Source organism: Macrotis lagotis, chromosome 8 (genome assembly GCF_037893015.1).
Source record: "Macrotis lagotis isolate mMagLag1 chromosome 8, bilby.v1.9.chrom.fasta, whole genome shotgun sequence".
Lineage (NCBI taxonomy): Eukaryota > Metazoa > Chordata > Mammalia > Peramelemorphia > Peramelidae > Macrotis > Macrotis lagotis.
Genome location: NC_133665.1, coordinates 102,918,026 through 102,943,573, shown reverse-complemented (window position 1 = coordinate 102,943,573; position 25,548 = coordinate 102,918,026). Strand labels below are relative to the sequence as shown.

Here is a 25,548-nt window from a genome sequence, read left to right as displayed (position 1 = left end):
TTTATACTTCTAAATACAGAAAGCAGGGAACTGTCTATTTTTTTTTTATTTTGAATTCTTTACAATTTTTCCCCTACTCTCGCTTCCCATCTCCCCACAGAAGGCAGTCTGTTAGTCCTTACATTGTTTCCATGGTATACATTGATCCAAATTGAATGTGATAGAGAGAAATCATATCCTTAAGGTAGAAAAATAAAGTATTGTGCCTGATTGCTGCACTAATAGAATGAGCAAGTCCATCAAGATTGGTCATCACCCCCATGCTGCTGCTAGGGTGCACAATGTTCCTCTGGTTCTGCTCATCTCACTCAGCATCAGTTCATGCAAATCTTTCCAGGCTTACCTGAATTCCCATCCCTCCTGGCTTCTAATAGAACAATAGTTTTCCATCATATACATATACCACATTTTGTTAAGCCCTGCCCCAGTTGAAGGGCATTTACTTGATTTCCAATTCTTTACCACCACAAACAGCTGCTATAAATATTTTTGTACAAGTGACTTTTTTATACATTACTAAAATATTCTTGTTTAAGAGTAAACATAATACCCCTCCCCCCAAAAAATATAGACCTTCATGAGAAATAAAGGAAAGAGAAAAAAAAATGTGTTTCAGCCTGTGTTCTGATAACATCAGCTCTATCTCAGGTAGATCACATTCTTTTTGATAAGTCCATCATAAAAGTTACTTCAATATTTTTGCACTGTTGCTGTTACTGATGGTAATTCCCTCCATCCATTCCTCCCCACTACCATATGTTATATTTTCTCTCTCCTTTCACTCTATCCCTCTTCTAAAATGTGCTTTAGAGTAGCTGAGTGGCACAGCAGACTGATCACCAGCCCTGGGGCCAAGAGGCTCCAAGCCCACATACCACCCCTGAGACCCAGCAACCACCTGGCCCTGTGGCCATGGGCAGGCCCCCAAATCCCAGCCCCTTGCAAGAAGTAAAAAAGAAAATGTGTTATATCTGACTATTCTCTTATGATCTACCCTTTCCTTCTGCCTTTCCCACTTCTCTTCTTTTTATTCTAGATGTCTACCCTATTGAATGTGTATGCTGTTTCCTCTCTGAGCCATTTCTGATGACAGTGAAGGTTCCCTTATTCTCCCTCGCCTTCCCCCTTTCCATGTCATTGCAAAAGCTCATTGTAAACAAAAATATATATCTTTTATACAAAATATCTTAGCCTATTCCACCTCTCCTTTCTCTTATTCCCAGTGCATTTCCCTTTTAGCCAATGACTCCATTTTCCCAATATATTATATCTTCAAATTTAGCACTCTTTTGTGCTTCATCTATAAAAGCTCCTTCCTCCTGCTTTATTAAATGAGAAGTTCCATATGTATCATCAGTATAATTTTTCTATGCAGGAATACATGCAGTTCATTATCACTGAATCCCTCATATTTTACCCTTTACCACTGCTCTCTGTGCTTCACCTGATTCCTGTATTTGAAGTCAAACTTTCTGTTCAATTCTGGTCATTTCAACAGCAGCATTTGAAATTCCCCTAGTTCATTGAAAGTCTATCTTTTCCCCTGGAAGAGGATGTTCAGTTTTGTTGGGTAGTTGATTCACAGTTGCATTCCAAGCTCTTTTGCCTTCCAGAATATTATATTCCAAGCCCTAAGAGCCCTTAATGTAGTTGCTGCTAAGTCCTGTGTGATTCTTATTGCAGCTCCACAATATTTGAATTGTGTCCTTCTGGCTGCATATAATATTTTCTCTTGGACTTGGGAGTTCTGGAACTTGGCTGTAATATTCCTGGGGGTTGGTTTTTTTTTGGATCTCTTTCCAGGGGAGATCGGTGGATTCTCTCAATTTCTATTTTGTCCACTGCTTCTAGGATATCAGGGCAATTTTCCTGTAGGAATTTTTTAAAAATGAGGTCAAGGCTCTTTTCCTGATGACTTTCAGGTATACCAATAATTTTTAAATTATCTTTCCTGAATCTGTTTTCCAGATCAGTTGTTTTTTCTTTTCTTTTTTTTTCTTAAGGTTTTTGCAAGGCAATGGGGTTACATGGCTTGCCCAAGACCACACAGCTACGTAAGTATAAAGTGTCTGAGGCCGGATTTGAACTCAGGTGCTTCTGACTCCAGGGCTGGTGCTTTATCCATTGTGCCACCTAGCTGCCCCTAGATCAGTTGTTTTTTTTTCCAACAAGATGCTTCACATTTTCTTCTAATTTTTCATTCTTTTGGTGTTGAAGTATTGTGTCTTGACTTCTCATAAAGTCATCAGCTTCCTTTAGCTCCATTCTACATCGGAAGGATTTGTTTTCCTAAGAGAGCTTTATCTTCTTTTCCATCTGGTCAGTTCTGCTTTATAAAGCATTCTTCTCAATAACTTTTTGAACTGTTGTATTCATTTAACATGTTCTTTTCATCAGCATTTTTTTTGGATCTTCTTGACTAAGCTGCTGACTTCTTTTTCATGTTTTTCCTGCATCTCTCTTATTTCCTTTCCCAGTTTTTCTTCTATCTCCCTTACTTGATTTTCAAAATCTTCTTTGTGCTCTGTCATAGCCTGAGCCCAACTTTCATTTTTCTTTGAGTCTTTAGATGCAGGAGCTTGTACTTCCTCATCTTTAGATTGAGTATTTTGATCCTTCTTAGGATCATAGACAAAGAATTTCTCAGTGGTGTTCTTTTTTTCCTCTGTTTACTCATTTCTCCAGCCTGTGCCTGGTTTTGGGGTGCTTCTTGGGTTTTTGAGTATTATTAGGATACCCGCTTTGGGGTTTTTTGGGGGGACACCCCACTTTTTTCCTCCAAGGTCTTATGCTCTCTTGCCTGCGCTTTGATTTGTAAATGACCACAGGCACTCCCCTCTGCCCTAGAGCTGTGAGGAGGGTCCCTACTATCTTAGTATGGAAGACCAAACTGCAACCTGAATCTGAGTGTGGGCAAACAGCAGAGTCCTGCCCCAGGGAGAGCAGAGAGAGTTCTCTCCCCTGATCCCCTTACCATCTTGTGGGCTATGCTCTGGAGGTGCAGGCTGGTTTTCCCAGATTCCTGCTGAAGGTTCTCACTGCAGGGCTGCTGTGAGGCCAGTGCTCCTTACTCCACACTCATTCTGGTGCATCAGAGTTCTCTCATCTCCCCTTCAAGCTGTTCCCAATGATCCCTGGGTTGGGCTGGGCTGCACTGTGCTGAGCTGTGGCCCAGGCTTTTTTCCAACCCCCAGTCCTGGTGAAACACACCTTTCCCATGGAGCTTCTAAGTTATCTTGCACTGGGAAATTGTATCACTCAGTCTTTCTGTGTGTACTGTCTCTCTAAATTTTGGTTAAAGTCATAATTTGATGACTTTTGGAGTTTTGGGGGGAGAAGGAGTTTCTGGGAAATGCTACCTTTATGCTGCCATCTTGGCTGTACCCTCTATATTTTTTAAAATTTATTTAAGGCATTTGGGTTAAGTGACTTGCCCAAGGTTACACAGCCAGGCAATTAAGTGTCTGAGGTAAGATTTGAACTCAGGTCCTGCTGACTCCTGGGTTGTTGCTCTAGCCATTGTGACACCTAGCTGCCCTGTCTACATTGTTTAAAATAAAATGAAACCAAATATTAACAATGAAACCATTTACCTATTTTTTTAGGTGAGTCATTTTATTCATTTTCTTCTTTTTTTTATTTTTATTTATTTTGTTAAATATTTCCCAATTACATTTCTTTTTTTTTATTTTTATTTTTAGGTTTTTTTGTAAGGCAAACAGGTTAAGTGGTTTGCCCAAGGCCACACAGCCAGGTAATTATTAAGTGCCTGAGACCGGATTTGAACCCAGGTACTCCTGACTCCAGGGCCATTGCTTTATCCACTCTGCCACATAGCCACACCCACTACACCACCTAGCCGCCCCTCTTCTTTTTTTTTAAAGAAAGATTTTATTTAGAGTTTTACATTTCCCCCCCCATTCTTGCTTCCCTCCCCCCACCCCCCAGAGAACGCATTCTGTTAGTGTTTACATTGGTTCTATGTTATACATTGACCCCAGTTGAATGTGATGGCAGAGAAATCATATCCTTAAGGAATAAAAATACAAAGTATGAGATAGTAAAATTACATAATAATATAACCCCCCCCCTTTTTTCTAATTTGACACTAATAGTCTTTGGTCTTTACCTAATTTTGAATAAGACCTCTGAAACAGTGCCAAGAATGATCCAAATTACTGATGTAAAGGACAAAAAACAGCATTTCCAAGGAATCACAAACTACTTTAAGCATAATTATTGTCACTGAAGTAATTAAAATTCTTTTTTTTTCCAGAGAACCTTCATTTTTAAGGATAATTAGCTGAAGAAGGCTTTGTAGCACTACCATTTATAACAGTGAAAAAGCTAATTTTCTTGTCCTTTTTTTTTTAGGTTTTTGCAAGGTAAACGGGGTTAAGTGACTTGCCCAAGGCCACACAGCCAGGTAATTATTAAGTGTCTAAGGGTGGATGTGAACCCAGGTACTCCTGACTCCAGGGCCGGAGTCTCTATCCACTGTGCCATCTAGCCGTCCCAATTATTTTTTTCAAAAATCTACTTAGTCATTCTTTTTTCCTACTTTTCTCTCTGCCCCTCCCCACCTGCACCCCATATCCAATTAGTTTCCACTTTTCAGCCCTCTCTCTCACATCTTTCCTTCATCCTCACTCATCAGAATTGAGCTCTCGGTTTATAATTTCTCTCCTGTGTAGTCTGTCCTCCACACAGTTGCCAGAATCTTCCTAAAAATCAAATCTGGGGGGTGACTAGGTAGCGCAATGGATAAAGCACTGGCCCTGGAGTCAGGAGTACCTGGGTTCAAATCTGGTCTCAGACACTTAATAATTACCTGGCTGTGTGGCCTTGGGCAAGCCACTTAACCCCATTGCCTAGCAAAAAAACTAAAAAAAAAAATCAAATCTGGCCATGTTCTTTTGTTTCTCAAGAAGTGTCATGTCTCTAAGTGTATCAAGCAGCTTACATCCTATTGGGAGAAATATAATCTAGGCAGAGAGGGGTAAAAGAATTAGAGAAGGCCTCAGATAAGGAAGTTTTGAGAGACCCCACAAAAGAAGGAGAAAAAAAGCCAAGAAAGAGGAAACTCTAAAATGAAAGGAAAGCTCTTACCCAGAGAGGCCATACTTCCATGATTTTCTAGCTTTCTGTCCCTGAATCTGGTCATCACAGTAGGTAGCAAAGAGGTTCCACTTGATGAATAGTTGTTGGGTGACATCAGAGCTGATGCCTGAGTTTTTCCCAGGGGAAAACCTTTAAGATATGGCACACATTCCTCAGCTAGCCTTTTACATCTGGCTCCACTCTACTCTTCAAAGCTGGACCTGAGATCTCGCCTTCCTCATCATCCTAGTTGCCTAGAGAAGGAAGCCTTCCTCGTGATCCTAGATTTAGGAGTTTGTTGGGAAGTTTCTTCCTCTTCTTCAATTGCCATAATCAAGGAACTTGTGAGTGTTGACTCTCCCAAAAGGTTTTTCACACTCTTTTGAATATCATTCCCTTTCTGATGTTCCTACCACTGGCCTGTTTGCTCTTCCCCCCAACTTGGTACTCCATTCTGACAAGGTTAGATTGCATATGTATGCAATTTGTGTGGAAAAGGCATTCTCTTCTTTCCTGGAATTTTGCTTTTTGGGCTGGACCCTGGTGAGTGGTCTAAGATAATATAGCATTAGAACTCAGGTCTATAGGGTAAGGCCATTTCTCTTTTGTTAACAAGGACCTTTTATATCTCAGCAGATGATACTCATTCCAACTCTATGAAGCTTCAGAGAACTGGAAGTCAGAGTTTACCTCCTAGGCAGATTCCAGCTGGAACTGAGGCCATTCCTTGAATGAAGAGGATGACCACAAAAGAGAAAAAAGAAACATGCCTGGATCCTTTGGGCTCTATATCAGTAAAGGAGGAGGAAGAAGATGAAGATACTTGGGGTCAGGTAACAAACCTGTATGAATACACTGAGGCTACCATTATAGAGAAGATTTTTAGGCTCGTCTTGGTGGATCAGGACAGAAAATAAGAAATGGGACATAGGGTCTGACCCATAGGAAAAGGGTTAAAAGCAGGAATCTCAAATCATTGTTCTCCTGTCAGTATCTGAGACCTTAATTATTAAGAATGTAATGAAAATATTTTCTTATTGAAATAGTTTTCAGGCTGTCACACTGTAGTTAATTGGACTTAGATATGTGGGGGACAAACTATAAGCAATTCATGGGTATTCCACATTGTCCTTACCCCTTCTGCTGAAATGAAGAAAAATCTATAACCTCTAATATTAGGAACAAGTTATATAAATCATTTAAAGTGATTTTCTCACAAGTTGGATAATTCAGATATTACTAAGTAATATATTCCTCTATCACTGTAAACTATAGCTGACTTCAAATCTCAGGATAGACTAGTCTACAAATTGTTCTATAGCTGTCAAGCCCCCCACTCATTTTATCAAGATTATCACATATGTTTACCAGATATTCAAAAAGGGAAATTCTTGTGAGAAAGCACCCCAGAGTCAGAGTTGAGATGGGTCAGAAGTGGGAGGGGAAGAATACAGAGATGTCATCTTTCCTGCCTTTATATCATAACTCTTAACCATAAACATGTGTCTCCAGGTCTCAACCCCTATCCAGAGACTGAAAATACCCTGGGAAAAAATAGCAACCCTGGGAAAAACTCAAGCATCAACTCTGATGTCACCCAACAGTGGAACCTCTTTGCTACCTACTGTGATGACCAGATTCAGGGACAGAAAGCTAGAAAATCATGGGAGTATGGCCTCTCTGGGTAAGAGCTTTCCTTTCATTTAGAGTTTCCTCCTTCTTGGCTTTTTTTCTCCTTCTTTTGTGGGGTCTCTGAAAACTTTTCTTCATATGAGGTCTTCTCTGATTCTTTTACCCCTCTCTGCCTAGATTGTATTTCCCCCAATAGGATGTAAGCTGCTTGAAGGCAAGGACTTTCAGTTCTGTTTTTGTATCCTTAGTGTAGCACATAGTAGACTATTAATAGTTGTTGATTAATTGATTGGACAGAATTTTCATTCATCAGCTTTAGAATCAGTCTTACAATCACTTTGGCTACAAAGGACATGTCATCCAGTCAACCACTTGCTATATAGTTGTGCAGTTTTATTTTTGTACCATATACAATGTTGGGGTGGTTTCACAACAGTGTAAAACATTGTCCCTTCACTCAAGGACTTAACTAGCACTCTGGACTTCGGCTCAAGCTTCCACAGATCTCTAGTGAGAGTCTTAAGAATCATCTTAGAACTCAGAGGGACCTTAGAATATAGAATGGTAAGAGCTAAAAGAGATATTAGATTATAGAAGGTAATAGATGAATTATGAAGTGATACAGTTAGTGCCCTGCAAGTTCAAAGGAAAGGTTTCTGTGGGCAAGGGTCAGGAAAAGCCAGATAAAGAAAATAAGATCTGAGTTCCCAGCTATGAAAGAGAAAAGGGAGGAAAAGAAAGAATAGAACATTTTTAGATACATACAATAATATGAACAGAGGCATGGAACTAGGAATGTGCAAGGTACAATAAATAGCCATTAAATAGTTCAGTCCTACAAGGGAATAGAAAGTACATGTTATTGGAAAAAAATAAAATAAATGAAAAAAGTGAGTATTTTGGGCAGCTAGGTGGCACAGTGGATAGAGCACCAGCCCTGGAGTCAGGAGGACCTGAGTTCAAATCCGGCCTCAGACACTTAATAATTACCTAGCTGTGTGACCTTGGGCAAGCCACTTAATCCAAATCCCACTGCCTTGTAAAAACCTTTAAAAAAAAAAACAAGAGTATTTTAAATCAAGAAATTGTTTAGGATGTCAAACTTAGTAGAATAATGGAGGAGAATCTTGGATGCTAAATTGATTTTTTCCCTTGACTAAAGCAATTTTTCTGACATGTCTGCAGATCTACGGTAGACAGGTTTGTATCATTGTGGTGAATTGACTGTTATTTCAAATGACACACTGAGTGCAGTCCAGAGGGATTTTTTTGTTTTTTGCAAGACAATAGGGTTAAGTGACTTGCCCAGGGTCATAGAGCTAGGTAATTACTAAGTGTTTGAGATAGGATTTTAACTCAGGTCCTCCTGACTCCAGGGCCGGTGCTCTATCAGATACATTGTACCACCTAGCTACCCCCAGAGGTTTAGTAAATGTTATATAATAACCATTATTATTAAATGTTCCTGAAAATCTTAAGAAAAAGTGCTCACCTTCAGTCAAGTCTAAAACAAAAAGATGAATGGAAATCATATCTCAAAAGATGGATGTTCCTTAATACTGATACTGGGGGGGCGGCTAGGTGGCATAGCGGATAAAGCACCGGCCCTGGAGTCAGGAGGACCTAGGTTCAAATCCGGTCTCAAACACTTAATAATTACCTAGCTGTGTGGCCTTGGGCAAGCCACTTAACCCCATTTGCCTTGCAAAAACCTAAAAAAAAAAAAATACTGATACTGGGACCTGGGAGGAAGTGATTTGAACTCAAAAAATAATCTGGTTCAAGAGTATAAAAAAGTCCCTCAGAAGATACATTTCCTTGCATTGAGGGAGAATGTGGGGGGAAAAAAGGGAAGACTGCTCCTCCTAAACCTTCAACAAAGCAGGTTCCTCATTCTAGATAATTGAGAGGATAGTGAAGGTGAATCCTCGGGCCTAGCATGGAGAGAAGAGCAAAATTTCAGAAAGAGCAGGATACTTTTTTTTAATTTATTTTGAGCTTTACAATTTTCCCCCTAATCTTAACTTCCCTCCCCCTACCCCCCCACAGAAGGCAATTTGCCAGTCCTTACATTGTTTCCATGGTAAACATTGATCCAAACTGAATGTGATGAGAGAGAAATCATATCCTTAAGGAAGAAACGTAAAGAAAAAGAGATAGCAAGATCAGACAATAAGATATCAAATAGTCCTTGGTCTTTGACAAACTCCGCAGTTCTTTCTCTGGATACAGATGATATTCTCCATCGCAGACAGTCCCAAATTGTCCCTGATTGTTGCAGTGATGGAATGAGCAAGTCCATCAAGGTTGATCATCACCCCCATGTTGCTATTAGGGTGGTACAATGTTTTTCAGGTTCTGCTCATCTCAAAGGCAGGGTACTTTTAAAGGAATGAAGCATTCCACAGGTCCTTAATCTGACAACACTTCTTGGCTGTATGCCTCCTACTTGACGATCCTTAAATTTTAGTTCTTAAAGTGTCATACCCCATTTTCTTACTTCTCCCACCCCCTACCCAAAACAGTACTTGCTTAGGTCTCCAGAAAAGGAGGTTGACAAACCCCTTATAAACAACCACCACCCCACCCCAAAACCCTCCTCATCTTTGATGGGGCACTAAAGCTTCAGTTCAAAACATATTTGATCATTTAAAAAATTGATTGAATTTAGAAACCGGTTCCAAAACAAATTAGTTCTTAAAGACAGGTTAATTCTTTTTTTTTTTTAATTTAAGGCAATAAGTTAAGTGACTTGCCCAAGGTTATACAGCTAGATAATCATTAAGTATCTGAGGCCATATTTGAACTCAGGTCCTCCTAATTCCAGGGCTGGTGCTCTGTCCACTGTGCCACCTAAGTGCTCCCAAGACAGGCTAATTCTTTTTTTTTTTTTCAGTTTTTAGTTTTTGCAAGACAGTGGGGTTAAGTGGCTTGCCCAAAGCCACACAGCTAGGTAATTATTGAGTGTCTGAGGCTGCATTTGAACTCAGGTACTCCTGACTCCAAGGCCAGTGCTCTATCCACTGTGCCACCTAGCCACCCCAACAGGCTAATTCTTGAGCATTTCTGTATTCTTTTCACAACATTGCATATAATAGGTTCTTAGTAAATATTTGTTCACTGATTTCACCTTCAGTTGATTTCTTTCATTTACTATATTCAGCCTTCATATAATGTGGCTCTTTCCTTATTCCCTGAATGTCTGTTCTTGACTTGTCTCTAAAATAATCTTCCTTGGGGATTTTGTCATTTGTCCAGGCTATTCCCCTCCCCACTTCTGATTTTTCTGTTCTCTGCCATATTCCTGGGATAGGAAAGCCATGACTTAAGCTTTTCTAAACCAATTTTTTTGGTTTTAGTTTTTGCAAGACAATGAGGTTAAGTGATTTACTCAAGGTCATACAGCTAGGTATTTGTTAAATGTCTGAGGCCAGACTTGATCTCAGGTCCTCCTGATTCCAGGGCCAGTGCCTCCCAGCTACCCACCTAAATCACTCATGATAGTCTTAAGTTTGAAAAAGAAATAAAATTACACTTGGACATTTAGCAGTTAATAATAGAAAATTTACTTATCCATAGAAGAATAGTCAACAAAGAAATTCAGCAAGGACAATGATTCAGTTGAACAGCATTCCCTGGCTTACTGGGTATAGTCCATGGTACTCCAACAGTCACACATTGAGGCCCAGTTAGAATTCCCTGTGACTTTTTTTTGCTTAGATGACCAAGAAGCCATTTCAGCAGCTTAAGTTACTCCCCCGAACCAATTAAACTTTCCCAAAGTCATATAGCTAAGTAGTATTAAGTGTCTGAGACAGGATTTGAACTCAGGTTCTCCTTATTTTCACTGTGCCATATAGCTGCCCCTCAATAACTTTTAAGGAAACACTAAGCTAACCTACATGGGATAGTCTTAGAATATCGCTCCTACAACAACCCTAATATTCAAATTTCTTTCTCTCAAGTTATGTGCTAGTTGTGTGACCATGGACAGATCACTTCTAGGAGCTTCAGTTTCCTCACCAATAAAATAGAAATGAAAAAATTGTACTGCCTTCTTTATATTATTGTGTGAGAAGTGATGTGTCTATCTGAACTAATTTATCAAATTCATTTATTTTTGTTTTTGTCAACATATATGCTTCACTAACATACATCAGAAACCCTCTACAATTTCATTGATAATTTTTGAGCATTTATATAGCTACAAAAATTCATCTTTCTCTGGCCACCCTGATATGCCAGTACTCCAAATTAAATTATCTAGAGCTAGTGCTCCATTGGTATGGGTTTTGGGTACCAGGAACACCCCCCAGGCCATGAGGAAGCATTAGATTAGGGCTATAATTGAATTAAACCTTGAAGTGTCATTATCAATGTAAATTGTTTCTATTATTGCTAATTTTTTTATCTGAATTTAATCTCTATTATGAAACAACTGTGCAGGTGTCTAAAGAATTAATCAATTTAAGAATTTAAGAATTATTTCCCAATTCCCTTGCAGCATTGCAAAACAGGTCATAATTTAATGTTTTTATAATTTAATTTGCATCAGGTAGTAAGACCAGTCCTGGAAGTGATGAAATCTTTGAAGAAAAAAGATCCCACACAGTGGCATCAGGGAAATTCCAGCAAAATATTCCTTTGGGACCTGAGTTTGTAGAAGAGTGTGAAGAGGAACATGATGGGGAAGTAAGGCAGCTGGTAATCCCTATTAGAAAGATAGTAAAGGAAGAGAAGCAAGATTTCCGAAGAATCATGGACAAAGATAAGACAATCCCCTCAGGAGAGAAAAGACAGAATTGTGAAAAACTGGGGGAAAGTTTCAATCTTGGCTCAAAACTTTCTACACACAAGAGAATCCAGAATGCTTATTCATGTGATGAATGTGGGAAAGCCTTCAGTCAGAGCTCCACCTTGATTGTCCATCAAAGAGTACATACTGGTGAGAAACCTTATGAATGTCAGGAGTGTGGGAGAGCCTTCACAAGGAGTTCACACCTTATACGACACCATAGAATCCACACTGGAGAAAAACCCTATAAATGTAATGTGTGTGGGAAAATGTTCAGTCAGGGCTCAAGCCTTATTGTCCATCAGGGAGTCCACACTGGGGAGAAACCTTATGAATGTCAGGAATGTGGGAAAACCTTCAGTCGAAGTTCACGCCTCATTGTCCATCAGAGAATCCACACTGGGGAGAAGCCCTATGAATGTAATGAATGTGGGAAAGCCTTCAGTTGTAGTTCTTACCTCATTGTCCATCAGAGAATCCACACTGGGGAGAAGCCCTATCGGTGTAGTGAGTGTGGAAAAGCTTTTGGACAGAGCTCACATCTTATTTTCCATCAAACAACTCATGCTCGAAAGAAACATAAGCTAGCTGCAGTGGTTAGAGCCCCATCTTGACAGGCAGTTTCCACTGTGTTCAGTCATTATTTCTGTGTTCTTCCATTTGCCTAATAATGATAAGGTACTATGGGGCTAAGACATTGGACATTGAATATCACTTGGATATAGATAATTGGAGAGAAGAAAGAACATTCCAGGTGAAAGAACAGAAAGGAGTCAGTCAGGAATGAATTGAGTGTATTTATAAATGTGTGTGTGTGTGTGTGTAGGGGGGGTGGGGAATAGGAGGGATAGGTTATAAGTATTGGAGGTATAGTGGTAAAAATTGACTAGGTAAATTGGGTCAAATTATGAAGTACCTTAAATTAAGAATTTATACATTTCCTGGACTATGTATGAAATGAACCATATTTAAAATTGCTTTCAGTGATCAAATATGTTTTGAGCATATTTTTCATATGGCCAAGATGGGGAGGGGGGGGGAACAGTCTTTAGTATAATCTTACAAGAGATGTACATTTTCCCCCCTTCAATGGGAAAGATTCTTACCCTTCTTAGACCTTCATGAGGGAGATTGGGATATCTCTAGGAAAACAATGGCAATCTCTTAATCTAATGAGTCATTTACTCTATTTAATATGTGGGATGTGGTAAGGTCAGAAAGAAAAAAATAAAGGTTCTCTAATCCATATTTTAAAACATAATTACAAAGCAATATCATAGGTGAAAAGAGCACTGGCCTTAGAATAGTTTCAGATCCCTGACTTGGTCAAGCAGTTAACCTTGTTGGGTCTCAGACTTCCTTTCTATTCAATGAGGGGATTGAATAAGATCTCCAAGTTCTCTTTCAACACATTGAGCCTAACCCCTTCTCTTGACGTGAGACAACTGGAGCCAAGATAGCTGAAGTATTTCCATATAGGTGGTAAATGGCAGTACCAGAAGTCCCTCCATATTCAAGAAAGAACCTTGTCACAAGTGAAGACATCTAAGCATCTAAACTAGGACTAAGCACAATGAAAAATTCTGCATTTGGAGAAGAGAGTGAAACAGTTTCCTCAGGTGTGGGACTACAGCAGCGCAAGATTGAAGAGGCAAACCTGGGACTGAATTCTGCTCAAGTGGCTTTCCTTGTTTCTGGGGATTCTATAGAGAAAGGGTGGGCTATATAAAATGACTAGGGGAAAAAACAGGACATCTGTAAAACTTAAAGCAAATGTATTCAGTCATAAAGCCAAGTTAAAAAAAAGAACCCACCTTACTGAGATTTTTATCCCAACTCTTAGGGAAAAAGCTACCTTGCATCACAGTTTAGTGTACTGCAAAAGGCTCACTGTATTTGGAGTCAAAGGACCTGTATTTGACATCTGGATCTGCTGTATCCTGCCTGTGACTTAATTCTTTACATGTAAAATTAGAAGATTCCATTGGACAATTTCTCATAGACTTCTAACATTCTATGGTCCTGATAGAGACAATTACAAAACAGTTAATGAATCAAAAGCTTTTCCACACAAAAAAAAGAAAAATGTATGTAGCTAGCATGAGGGAGGCAGTTGACTAAGGAAAAAAATGTATAGGATATCCCTGCAGAATTTGGTTTCTAAGAGAAGTAGAAAACTAAGAGAAATAACCAGAAAGCTGTAACCAATTAGAAAAGGGGTCAAAGGATAAGAATATTTCTAAATGCAATAGGGAACAACCAACCATATGGAAAAGCTTCAGATGACTAAGAAAAATGCAAATCAAACTTTGAAGTTTTACTTCCCACCAGCAGATTGGTGAAGATGACTTAGAATAGTTTATTGGAGGGGTTGGGGAAAGGTAGGCATGCTTGTGCATTGTTGATGGAGCTGTGAATCAGTACAACCATTTTGAAAAGCAATTCAGAATTGGGCTTTCTTTGAACTAGGGATTCCATTGCTAGGTTTATATCCTAAAGGTCAATAAAAAAATGCGTCCATATACATCAAAATAATTTTTATCAACCTATGTCGTGACAGCAACTAGAAAAAAGGTGCCCAACAATTGCAGTCTGGCTGGACAAGCTATGGTACCTGAATGCAGTGGAATACTGCGCTGCTAAGATTAATATAGATAAAGCAAGGAAAGACAACAGGAACTGATGCAGTAAAGTGAGCAGATGAGATAAACTACACATTGACCAATCTCTCAAAAGAATGTGAAATTATACTGGGGGCGGCTAGGTGGCACAGTGGATAAAGCACCGGCCCTGGAGTCAGGTCTACCTGGGTTCAAATCTGGGCTCAGACACTTAATTACCTAGCTGTGTGGCCTTGGACAAGCCACTTAACCCCATTTGCCTTGCAAAATCCTTAAAAAAAAAAAAAGAATGAAATTATAGAGAACTAGCTTGTACCCAGAGAGCTTCGAGCTTCCTCTATTTACAGAAGGCCAAGTCCACAGGTGTGGAACAGTTATGCTCAATTTTCCCCCCTTTTTTTTAAGGCAACACTTGAAATGTTAAGTGTTATGGAGAGAAAAGTCAAACGATGGTGATTGGAGTGCTGAGGTAACTACTGACATTCAAATGGCAATAGTTGATTGCTGCTCTGACTTGGAAAGGGTGTTTGTGTGGCAGGAGGAGGCTGGAAAGTTTTTGGTACAGTAGACTGAGATCAGGTATTATACAATGAAATCCTTAGCATTCATTAGCCTTTGACTTTGCATCCTTTTCCTCCCCGGAACTTCCAGATTTGATTGTATTAAGCAGATGGAGAAATACAATTTCCCCTTTCTTCCCTCACTTTCCCAGCAGTAATACTATTTTGAAGAAATAGGTAACAAACTTGAAGTCCCTAATCTTTGATTCCTAACTCCCTGGTACCTCTTTTCTACTTCAGAAGCACGTGGCAGAAGTAGACATACACTTTTAGGAGACAGAAACAAAATGATTCTGAATGCATTTTCTCAATCTAGTGAATTATCTTGTAATTCCAAATTTGGGAACACCTGAGTTCAATGATTCAGGCACCAGTCCTAATGGAAGATTATTTTCAATGATGGACTCCCTGGAGAAGAAAGAGGATCACAAATGTCAACTCCTATTGCTGGAGTCCAGCAGCAATCTTAGGGGTCCAGGAGATAAGGAATTTAGCAACTCACTATGATCTTTCTGGCAACTACTGGGACAGTACATACCCATTCAGGAAATCTAGACTTATCTTTATCTTATGGGGTGTCTGGTGAGTTATTCCGAATGTTTTGTCCTTTGCTTTTTTTTTTTTTTTTAGGTTTTTGCAAGGCAAATGGGGTTAAGTGGCTTGCCCAAGGCCACACAGCTAGGTAATTATTAAGTGTCTGAGACCAGATTTGAACCCAGGTACTCCTGACTCCAGGGCCAGTGCTTTATCCACTGTGCCACCTAGCCGCCCCTTGTCCTTTCCTTTTGAATCCTTTGTTTTATAAATTTTCTGCAGTGATTGAAATAGATTGTCCTATCCCCAATACATTGTACATTAAGTCCCTGTGTGGGAACTAGGAACCAAGTTTGTCCTTCATTTTCAAAAGATCACAACATCAGGAAGGTGATGCCATGACAAGCACATGAATTGGAGTGAGGGGAGGCTGTTCTAAGTCATCAGCCTCACTTTCTCCTCCAGAGCCACCTGGGTCCAGAGGCCAGCTATGAATTAAGATGACTGGAGATGGACCTGGACGTGAGGCAATTAGGGTTAAGTGACTTGCCCATGATGTCACAGCTAGTAAGTGGCAAGTGTCTGAAGTTTCATTCAAACTCCCATCCAATCTTGAATCCAGTGCTCTAACTGCTGTCCCATTATCTTCATTTAGGGAAACCATCAGCATATGCAATAAAAACACAAGACAAGAAAAGATTGGAGAAGAGGTTAAATGAAAACTACTCTAGCATTTCCTCCATATTTTTAGTCAAGCAAACTTATAAAAATATCCATTTTAAGGCCCAGGGTGTTTTGGGTTGAATTACTTTGCAAGCTATTAAATGTGACATCTTTCTTTGGACACTTGCTTTTACAATACAGTATTCTTCATGTATGAAGAAACTTCCTAATTAACCTGTAATCCCCATGACAAGCCCTGTAACACCTTTCTTTCCATTTCCTGATGATGTGAAATTATGACAAATTAGTAGACAACTATGTTTATAAGGTTTTGCTGCAGCCTTACACAATAAAATGCAGGGAACCAAATCTTTCTCAACAAGACAACTTTAGCTCTCAGATTTTCAAGTCCAGAGTTTTATAGGAAGAGGATTTCATAACTTACCTAAACATAGTAGGCACTTTAAATAACTTGCTTGATAAAAAATTTGCAGTGGCTCAAACTCTGGTTAAACCACTAGTAAACACTGTAATACATCTTCCATACTCTAAAAGATCTATGATTTTATCAGTGTGCACACTCATATTCAACAGATGTAATTCTTAGGTTCAGCAGGCTGGACATGTTATTTTGTTTTTGGTCACAGCAAAGTTATTTATGAGTAATTGAATCCAATGGTTCCACCTCACCTCATTAACTGATTGTCACAAGAAATTTAAAACCTAAACCAAGCAACAGACTTCTCAAAAATTAGAATGGACCCCAGACGGAATTTAACAACTCCCTGAGGTAACAAATAATAAAATATTCCCAAAATAAGAATTCCTACAAACATCATAACCAAAATCCAGAACTTTAAAGTTAAAGAAAAAACACTGAAAGCCAGGAAAAAAAATTCAAAAGCCAAGTTCTAGCAGCCACTATTATAAAGAAGCTATGTGTTTGAAATACAACATTACAGACAATATTCTTCATATTGAGGAATAACTTACTCAGCAAAACTAAGCATAATCTACAGAGCAAAAAAATTCCTGATGAAAAAGCCAATTACATCTAAACTTTGAAATATAAACACTATAGTCAAGACAAAAAATATAAACTAACTATATGGGACTAAACAAGGTTAACCTTTTTAAAATATAACTCATTTCCCCAAAAGGCTACTGAACTTTCCTATTACTGTTGAGACTACCACCACTTTCCCAATTCTTTCAGGCTGGCAACCTAGGATTCAAACTTCACTCTCCACATATCCAATCTGTGGCCAGAAACAGTTCACTCTAATATCTGTCATACACTCTTCTTTGACACCACCACAACCTTGGTGTCAACCCTATCTCACACTTGGCCTAATGCAAAAGCCTGTGGACATACCTACCCCCTGAATTTTCAATCTCCAGACAGCTGTAACAAATAACCTCTTTAAAAAGTTCAGGCCATGACCATAGCTATTCAAAAAGCTTCTATGGCTGCTGGTCAGCTACAGAAAAAAGGCCTTTGTAAACTGCCTCCTTTCTACCTTTCTAGTCTTCTTTGACTGTATTTTCCAAAGATATTCTGAAGCCTGTGACACTTGGTCTGTCTGCTGTTCCTCAAACAAAACACCCATCTTCTCAACTCCGGGCATTTTCACTGCTGTCTCCCATGATTGGAATTCTCTCCCTCATCTTTGCCTGACTTCAAATTTCAACAAAAACTCCTTAATTCCTTTCCTTCCACTGAAGTTCTCCAATTTATCTTCTGTATGTTTTATTTAAATAAAGTTGCTTGCATATAATCTGTTTGCAGTTCCTTTTTTCAGAGATCATAACCACCTCAGGAACAGGTACTATTTTTAGCCTTTTTTCTTATTTCCCCAAATGCCTGGCACAAAGCAGATGCTTAATTCATGCTAATTCATAACCCGACCTTCTTCCATTCCAATTACTGCTAGGGGCATCACCATCATCTTGGCTACCCAGGCTCACAACTTCTCCACACTCCACATAATAGCTAGCATTAATACAGGCCCTATTATGGGTCTCTATTCTGAGCAATTGCCAGCCCTAGTAAGTTGAAGAAACTGAGGTCAACAGGTGATTGACTTGTCCAAGGTGATGATTAGGAAGCCTCTTGAGGTCAGCTTTGAAGTCTGCTCTTTTTTTAAAAATTTAAGGTAATGGAGTTAAGTCACTTGCCCAAGGTCACACAGCTAGGCAATTATCATCTGAGGTTGTATATGAACTCAGGTCCTCCTGACACCAGAGCTGGTGCCCCTCCTCCCAAGTCTACTTTTGATTCAGACTACTTACTCAGTGTTCGGGCTCCCTGCCTTTCTTCACATGACTTGGATCTTCTCTATTCAATGATCATCATTCTGGTACAAGTCTCATCACCTCTTACCTAGTCTATATCAATAGCCTTCTAACTATTTTTGCTACCTTCTATCTCCCCATTCCAATTCATTGCTCATTTGGCTGCCAAAGTGGCTTTTTTATATCTAGTCATGTCATGCCCCTACTCAAACTGAAGTATGACCTTCAATATCATGTTTAGTTTAGAAAGACCTTCACAACTTGTTCCCTTCCTACCTTCCCAGTCTTTAACTTTACTCTCCTACACAGATTCTACCATCCAGCTACATGGGCTACTTGATATTCTTTGCCTGAAACATTCCCTCCACAGCCCACCCCTGAAATGCTCTGCTTTTCCTGTCTTCCAACACTTAGCTTCCCTACTTCAACATTCAGCTCAAATCCTACCTAGTACAGAACAATTCCCCAGCTCTTAGTGCCTTCCCTGGTAGATTTCCTTCCATCTACTGTATGTAGAGCTTATATAGACATATTTATGGCCTTTATGCTCCCCTCAGAATGTGAATTCCCTATGGGCAAGGAATGTTTGCCTTCAAATCCCCAGCACTTAATAGTGTCAGTGTTTACTAAGTGCCTAATAGTTATTGGTTGATTCTGAAGGGGGGAAGGGAATTTCATTAACTGGGTACAAAACTAATAGAAGTGATAAATGGTTAGAACTAAGATATACATGATAGACACTGTAACAATTCAAGAATAATAAAGACTCAGCAAGTCTTGGTGACTATACAAAGCTGGCATAAAACATGTCAAAAATGACATCAACCTTGGGACTGGGAAGATAGTATTAAGGAGACTGGTTTTGCAGGACAACTAGACAGGTAATCCTACTGTAACTGTGACAGCACTGGACTTCATTAGATCTGCATTCAAGTCCCAGTTTTGCCACTTATCAATTAATTACATGTCCTTGGGCCTTAATTTCCCTCATCTGTAAAATGAGGAATTGGACTAACTGAAAAGTCTGTAAATATTCTTTTAGTGATAAAAAAAAATTGAATACTATAAGGAAGAAGTGACTGTGTTTGGTGATGTAAAGTTTTAGATTTATAAGTCTCCTGTAATGGCTTCCTAGAGGTTAAACATACAAGAGTAATCAATCATAGGTTCATGGATCAATTTTACATTTTTATATGGGAGAACTCTTTAGATACAGATCATCCAAGGACTATATTTTCAGCAGTCTGAAAGAGTTCAAATTTGATTTTTATTCCTGTTTGATTCAGGTAATACTCTCCCCTAATTAAGCTGAATCAAGATTTTTATTTGGTGAGTCAATAAACCTGTCTGGTTATGACTTAACATATATTTGTCACATTTTTAAAAACTAATAAATTAAGGTGTTCATTTTATTTTCAAAATTGGAGATGACTGAGTGTGTCTAGCCTCAGTGGTTAAAACCTGACTTAGGCTACATATCTGATGTAAAAGAAGTGTAATGCAAACACAAGTCAACATACAAGTGGAAAATAATGTGTAGTCCCTTTGTATTCAAACATAAGGGTTTTCTGGAGCTGTCTATAATTTTTGCTGATTTTCAGTTGTGAGCAAAAGTAGATGTTTCTAAAATAGCTAACCTGAATACAAACTGTGGCTGCAGAACAGGATATTAATAGGAATACTTGATTCTATTAACAATGGGCTCTAACCAATGGAGGAATCTGGTGTTTCTTTCGAGAATGAGTTGCCTGATGGAGAATTAAATGTGAATTCTGACTAAAGGCTTTCCCACACTCATTGCATTGATAGGGTTTTTCCCCAGTATGTATTCTCTGATGTACAATGAGGTACGAACTGCAACTGAAGGCTTTCCCACACTCATTACACTCATATGGTTTCTCCCCCGTGTGAATTCTCTGATGAACAGTAAGACCTGAACTACGACGGAAAGCTTTCCCACATTCATCACATTCGTAAGATTTTTCCCCAGTGTGGATTCCCTGATGTACAATCAGATTTGAGCTCTGACTAAAGGTTTTCCCACACTCATTACATTCATAGGGCTTTTCCCCAGTGTGGATTCTCTGATGGCGAACAAGGTGGGATCTCTGACTAAAGCCTTTCCCACACTCATTACAAAGAAAAGGTTTTTCCCCAGTATGGATTCTTTGATGCACAGTAAGGTTTGCACTTTGACTGAAGGTTTTTCCACACTCTTTACAGGCATAGGGTCTATCTTCAATGTGGATTTTTTGTTGTGAAATGAGATGTGAGCTCTGACAAAAGCTTTTTCCAGACTGTTTGTATTTCTGGCTTTTTTCTTTGGCAGAATTTTTCTTTCCTTTGATGGCTACTTGCCTGAAATTTCTCCTTTCTCTTTTCATTGTCTCAGTTTAAGGGTTTCCTCACTGCTTCTCTAACCTCTCACTTTCTCTGAAATTTGATACTTAGAGCAAGAGACTTTGGAATCTGAGATTATAATGTGTGTGCTTTTTTTCTTCTAAATTTTTCTGATTTGAAGTTATCACCTGGTTCATCCTGATGAGAATTCTTTAAAATGAAATAAATTCTTTATATTTCTGGTTCCTCTCCTGAAGAAATTTGCTTGTCTTTGACTCTCACTTGCCTGAAGTCTCTTTTTTCTCTCTTGCAGCTGTCTGCTCCTGAATTTTTAAACTTCCATCTTCTTCAGAGGTCTTCAAATTCAAGTTCGTGAAAACTATTCCCTTCTAGAATCTTCCTCATGTAGAAGTGTGAATTTTGCTTCTTCAGTAATTCCTTGTTATGAAATCTTAAACATGGTCTCACCATCTGACAAGAGACAGACATATATAAATCATATACTCCTCTTGTTAAGAAAGGAAAAACTTCTTCAAACAACACTAATTGTGTTCTAAAAGTGCATGACTTAAAATTTTGCATGCCTGAAACTGATTCCTATTATGGAAGTAGAATATATAGGTAATGAGAAAAGAATAAAGGATATGTTGGGGAATGATGTCAGGGACAGTAGGAGATATTGACAGAAGCCAGAGCCAGGCTGGGTTTAAAATATCTCATGATGATTAAAATATCTCAAATTTTTATTGCATTATAAGGATAGCCTTGCCATTTTGCAACCACCTGACAGGGCTATTATGCCTCTGGCTCACATTTCTCTTCACCAGGATGACCTATTTTTAAACCAAGTAGTACCATCAGTAGCAAAGCTACCTCTAATAAGGGTTGTTCTGTTTGGGAAGACTGAAACATTGTATTCTATTACTGGGAATTAGAGCTACAGAGAACCAGAAAAACAAATACTTAAGATAAATGAGAAAAAATTAATTCCTTCTTTTCCAACACCCACAAGTAGGAACAAAAAGGGGGCAGTAGGGTACTTTTTGTTAATGCCATAAAAATAAAAGATAGTATGTAAGAAAGAACTTGAGTAAAAATGTTTATAAAATTATGAGTGCTAAAAGGCAGTGCTGTAAATGTGTTGGTTTCTCCCAAAATTTCCAACTTATCCCCCCATGTTGATTTTTTTCCCCCATGACTTCAAAAACTTTCTGGAAATTTTATATCTCCATCAATTCTTTGAAAGCAACCCAAACATTCCAGTGGCATAAGCAATAAATGAAAGAAGATGTAGTGACTGGAAAGAAAAAAATAAGGAACTTTTAATAAAACTCTCAGCCTTGTTATCTTCTCCTAAGTTTTAAATTTGTTCAGTCAGGGTAATTGGCAGCAAAAAGAAATGTATTTCTCTAGGGTCAAATCCCACAGTAATAAATATCTCAAATCAAGCTCTTTCTTAGTACAAAACTGGAGCACCTTTTCTCTCTTCCTTTTCTTCTTCTTTTTCCTATTTTTGGTCTACTTCCTCTCCTTTCTTTGCTATTCTCTTCTCACATTTTGTCTTTATTTCTTTTCACTTTTTTCTTTTTCTACTTTCCTTTCTTTTTTTTGCTTTTATCATTCTCCTTTTTTCTAATTAATGTCCTTAACATCTCCCACTCTATTTCCATCTCTTTTCCATTATCGAGCACATATTCTCTCAGTTTATCATTAACTGCTACATGTCCACTCACAAACACACAAATCACGACATAATATGTTTTTCTAGGGGAATACTCCAGTTTTGGTAGCATAGAATTTGGAGATATGAGATACCACATAAGGGATATAATTTAAGTATTAGGAGAATAAGGGAAGAGAATATTCAATCAAAGTAAAAGTACCTTGTTTTAACTATGACCAAAACAGAGACTCATAAAAGTGAACTATTCTTGAGGGGGCAGGAGGCAGAAACATCTCTACCACAGACAATTAGGTACAGTCCCCAGGGCTCCTTTCTCCTCTCTCTCTTCATGTAGTAAGACCTTGGAACTGAATCTAAACCTCAAAGGTAAAGTAACAGAGAACAGATCTGCAGAAATATTATCCTTATGTAATAAACATAGAAATTAAGTGATATGTCTAACATCACATAGCAAGTTAGTTAACAGAGCTGAAAGAAAACCTCAAGTCTCTTCATTCATTCTGTAATGATCTTCACACTACAATGATTCATCTTGACAAACTTTATGACACTTCTTGCTTGGGTTACAAAGACAACATTCTTGATTTTCATGATTCTATTACCTAAATATCTACTGATGGGTGAAATAAGTCAAATTATTCTGAGATGTGACTTGTTTCTAAATATTACCTAAAGAATGAGAAAGAAGTCAGAAAAGGTTAAAGAAAAAAATAACATTGCCAGCAGAACATGAGAGGATTCAATATAAAACAAAAAAATTTCATTTCAAGAAAACCTATAAAATAAATACTACATATTTTCAAGTCTATTTAGCTTTTCATTGCTACCTTATAGATTAATTGATCTTTAACACTTACTTTAATTTTTCCTGGAATTTAAATGTCAAATTTTCTTTTAAGCTTACTGTTTTTGACACAAATACCTGAAAGTCTTTCAATTCATTGAATATCCATTTGTTTTCATTTAGGATTGTAATTAACTTTGACAGATAAGTTATCTTTGGTTGTAACCCCAGCTCTTTTGCTCTACAGAATATAATATTCTAAGACATAAAGTCTATATAGGGCTCTCTTCCCAAATTTTCACATTCTTCCCTCAAATTCTTCCCATCTGTCTCTGGGCTATTATTTCTTAGGAGTAATGGTTACACAATGTAAAGACTATCAGATTTTAATTTTTTTTTAGGTTTTTGCAATGCAAATGGGGTTAAGTGGCTTGCCCAGGGCCACACAGCTAGGTCATCATTAAGTGTCTGAGACTGGATTTGAACCCAGGTACTCCTGACTCCAGGGCCGGTGCTTTATCCACTGTGCCACCTAGCCCCCCCCCATCAGACTATCTTCAATGGGAGATGGGAAGAGGAAATCGAGATTAGGGGGAAAATTGTAAAATAAAAAAAATTTTAAAAAGAGTAATGGTTACAAAGTTACAAAAAGGCAAATTAAGACTTCATATAAAAAAAAACTTCCTGAGAGCTAGCCAAAACTGAAACCAGCTGCTTTGGAAAGCAGAATGTTCTTCCTCATTGGAGGTCTTCAAGTCATAAAAAATTTATTTTTGTAAAATTTTAAGATTAAAAAGATACAGGGGTTTATTATATATTCAATAAATTTCATTGCTGAGGTGTCAACTCACAATTTCTAATGCCCTTTCCATCATACCATGTTTCAAAGATAAAGTAGCCAACCTGAAAGTTGCATGCAAGTACAATTCCAAATGAACAAAGAACTTTTTCTTATTCATATTAGGTGTATGGTATATTACAGAAAGCTAGAAGAACTGACTTCAAATCCCAGTTCTAACCTTTTAATGTCAGATTCTCTTTTTCCTGGCCCAAGTTTTTACTTATAAAAAGGGAATAATATTCTTTATAATAGCTACCTCACAGGATTGTTATAAGGAAAGTATCTTATAAAACTTTAAATGTCACTTCAATTCAGTTCACAAAATCCCTTTTCTCATTCCCCACATATAATTACAAAAAAACTATAAGCTTTGCCCAATATGTCAAATTAACAAACATTTAATAAGCAACAGTGATAAGGAATAAAAACAAAAACCAGTCTCTAAAGGGACTCAAAGTCTAGTGCAGGGACTGAGCAGAGATTGTTAAAATCGTCTATTATAATGACTTTTGACCTAGAGTTTCTTCCTCCTCCTGTAAAATGAGATGTTGAGGTAAAATCCTAGGAAGTTCCCTTTTAAAATCTGATTGTCTAGATTCTTAGGATGCTGCCAGTTCTGCCATTCTCATTTAAAATTGTTTTAAAACAACAATGTTGGGGCGCCTAGGTGGCGCAGTGGATAGAGTACCGGCACTGGAGTCCGGAGTACCTGAGTTCAAATCCGACCTCAGACACTTAATGATGACCTAGCTGTGTGGCCTTGGGCAAGCCACTTAACCCCATTGCCTTGCAAAAAAAAGCAAAAACCTAAAATATAAATAAATAGAACTAAAATGTTAAATTCTCGTTTCTAAATTCAGAGCTGCTAACTTTGCACTGTTGGACTAACCCCTCAGTGACTATGCCCCCAAGCTGGCAGGTGTCAAAAGAGCCTCCCCACAAGGAAGGTCTTTTTTTGTGCCTTTCACAATTCACTATCCACTTCCCTGAATTTCAAATTTGGCAAAGTGGATGACCTATCACCTACCTCTGTATGATTTATTTACCAACAAAGAAACTCTGATAAACGTCTGAAAAGCGTTCTTCCCCTCCCCACCCGTTTCATCTTCAAAGTGAATTGGACACAAGGTCACGGGTGGCGGCGTCCTCAGAGACCGCCCGGCACAATCTTGAATTCCGTCGATGAGGAAACTACCCCCCCACCCCCGAAAAGGCAAGTTCGGGCTTGTTCGAGGCCACTTCCCGGGACACTGGAGGCAGCGCCCGGGCTGCCGCCGAGGCCAAAGGAATGAGCGGGCGTCTGCCCGGGGCGCCGGCCTTGCCGAAGGCACCCTCCCGCCCCGCTGCCAACTGGCTCCTCTGCGGGTGACGGCCGCTCCGAAAGGCGGAGCCCTTCAAGACCGGCTGCACAAGCCACCCGCGGGGGGGAGGCGCCCTCCAGCTTCTGCGGCCTCGGGGCCCAAACCTACTCACCCACGAGGAGGAGAAGCAGGGAGGAAGCCCCGCGGCGGAGAACCGTCACGGCAGGAAACTCACCTCGGCGAGGAGCCCAGAGGCACCCGGAAGGGACCGCCCGGAAGTGCCGAGGCGTCACTTCCTGGAGCGCCCGTCCCCTCTAGGCCACCCGGATGTCCCTCGTCTCGGTGGGGGGGCGGGCCCTCGGATCGGTGAGCCAATCACCGGCTCGGCTGCCTGCGCC

The 25,548-nt window shown here is 39.0% G+C and overlaps 2 protein-coding genes across 4 annotated transcripts in view; one reads left to right on the top strand and one right to left on the bottom strand.

Annotated features, from left to right (window-relative positions):
* Window positions 1–25,548, top strand: part of LOC141495920 (uncharacterized) — a 74,886-nt gene that overhangs the window by 1,222 nt on the left and 48,116 nt on the right. The window contains 3 exon segments of the mRNA XM_074197827.1: window positions 5,737–5,933; window positions 6,613–6,784; window positions 11,288–12,106. Coding sequence (XP_074053928.1) covers window positions 5,832–5,933; window positions 6,613–6,784; window positions 11,288–12,106 — 1,093 coding nt within the window. The 5' untranslated portion in view covers window positions 5,737–5,831.
* On the bottom strand, window positions 15,309–25,436 carry LOC141495919 (uncharacterized). 3 transcript variants are annotated; one of them, XM_074197825.1, is made up of 2 exons: window positions 25,386–25,436; window positions 15,309–21,011 (listed from the first exon to the last, which is right to left on the bottom strand). In XM_074197825.1, the coding sequence occupies exon 2, from the start codon at window positions 20,582–20,584 to the stop codon at window positions 19,892–19,894; it is 693 nt and encodes a 230-aa protein (XP_074053926.1). In that variant the 5' UTR covers window positions 20,585–21,011; window positions 25,386–25,436; the 3' UTR covers window positions 15,309–19,891. The 3 variants fall into 3 exon arrangements, with proteins under 3 accessions (XP_074053926.1, XP_074053925.1, XP_074053927.1); XM_074197824.1 differs by having other exon boundaries at window positions 25,323–25,409; XM_074197826.1 differs by lacking the exon at window positions 25,386–25,436 and adding an exon at window positions 22,827–25,252.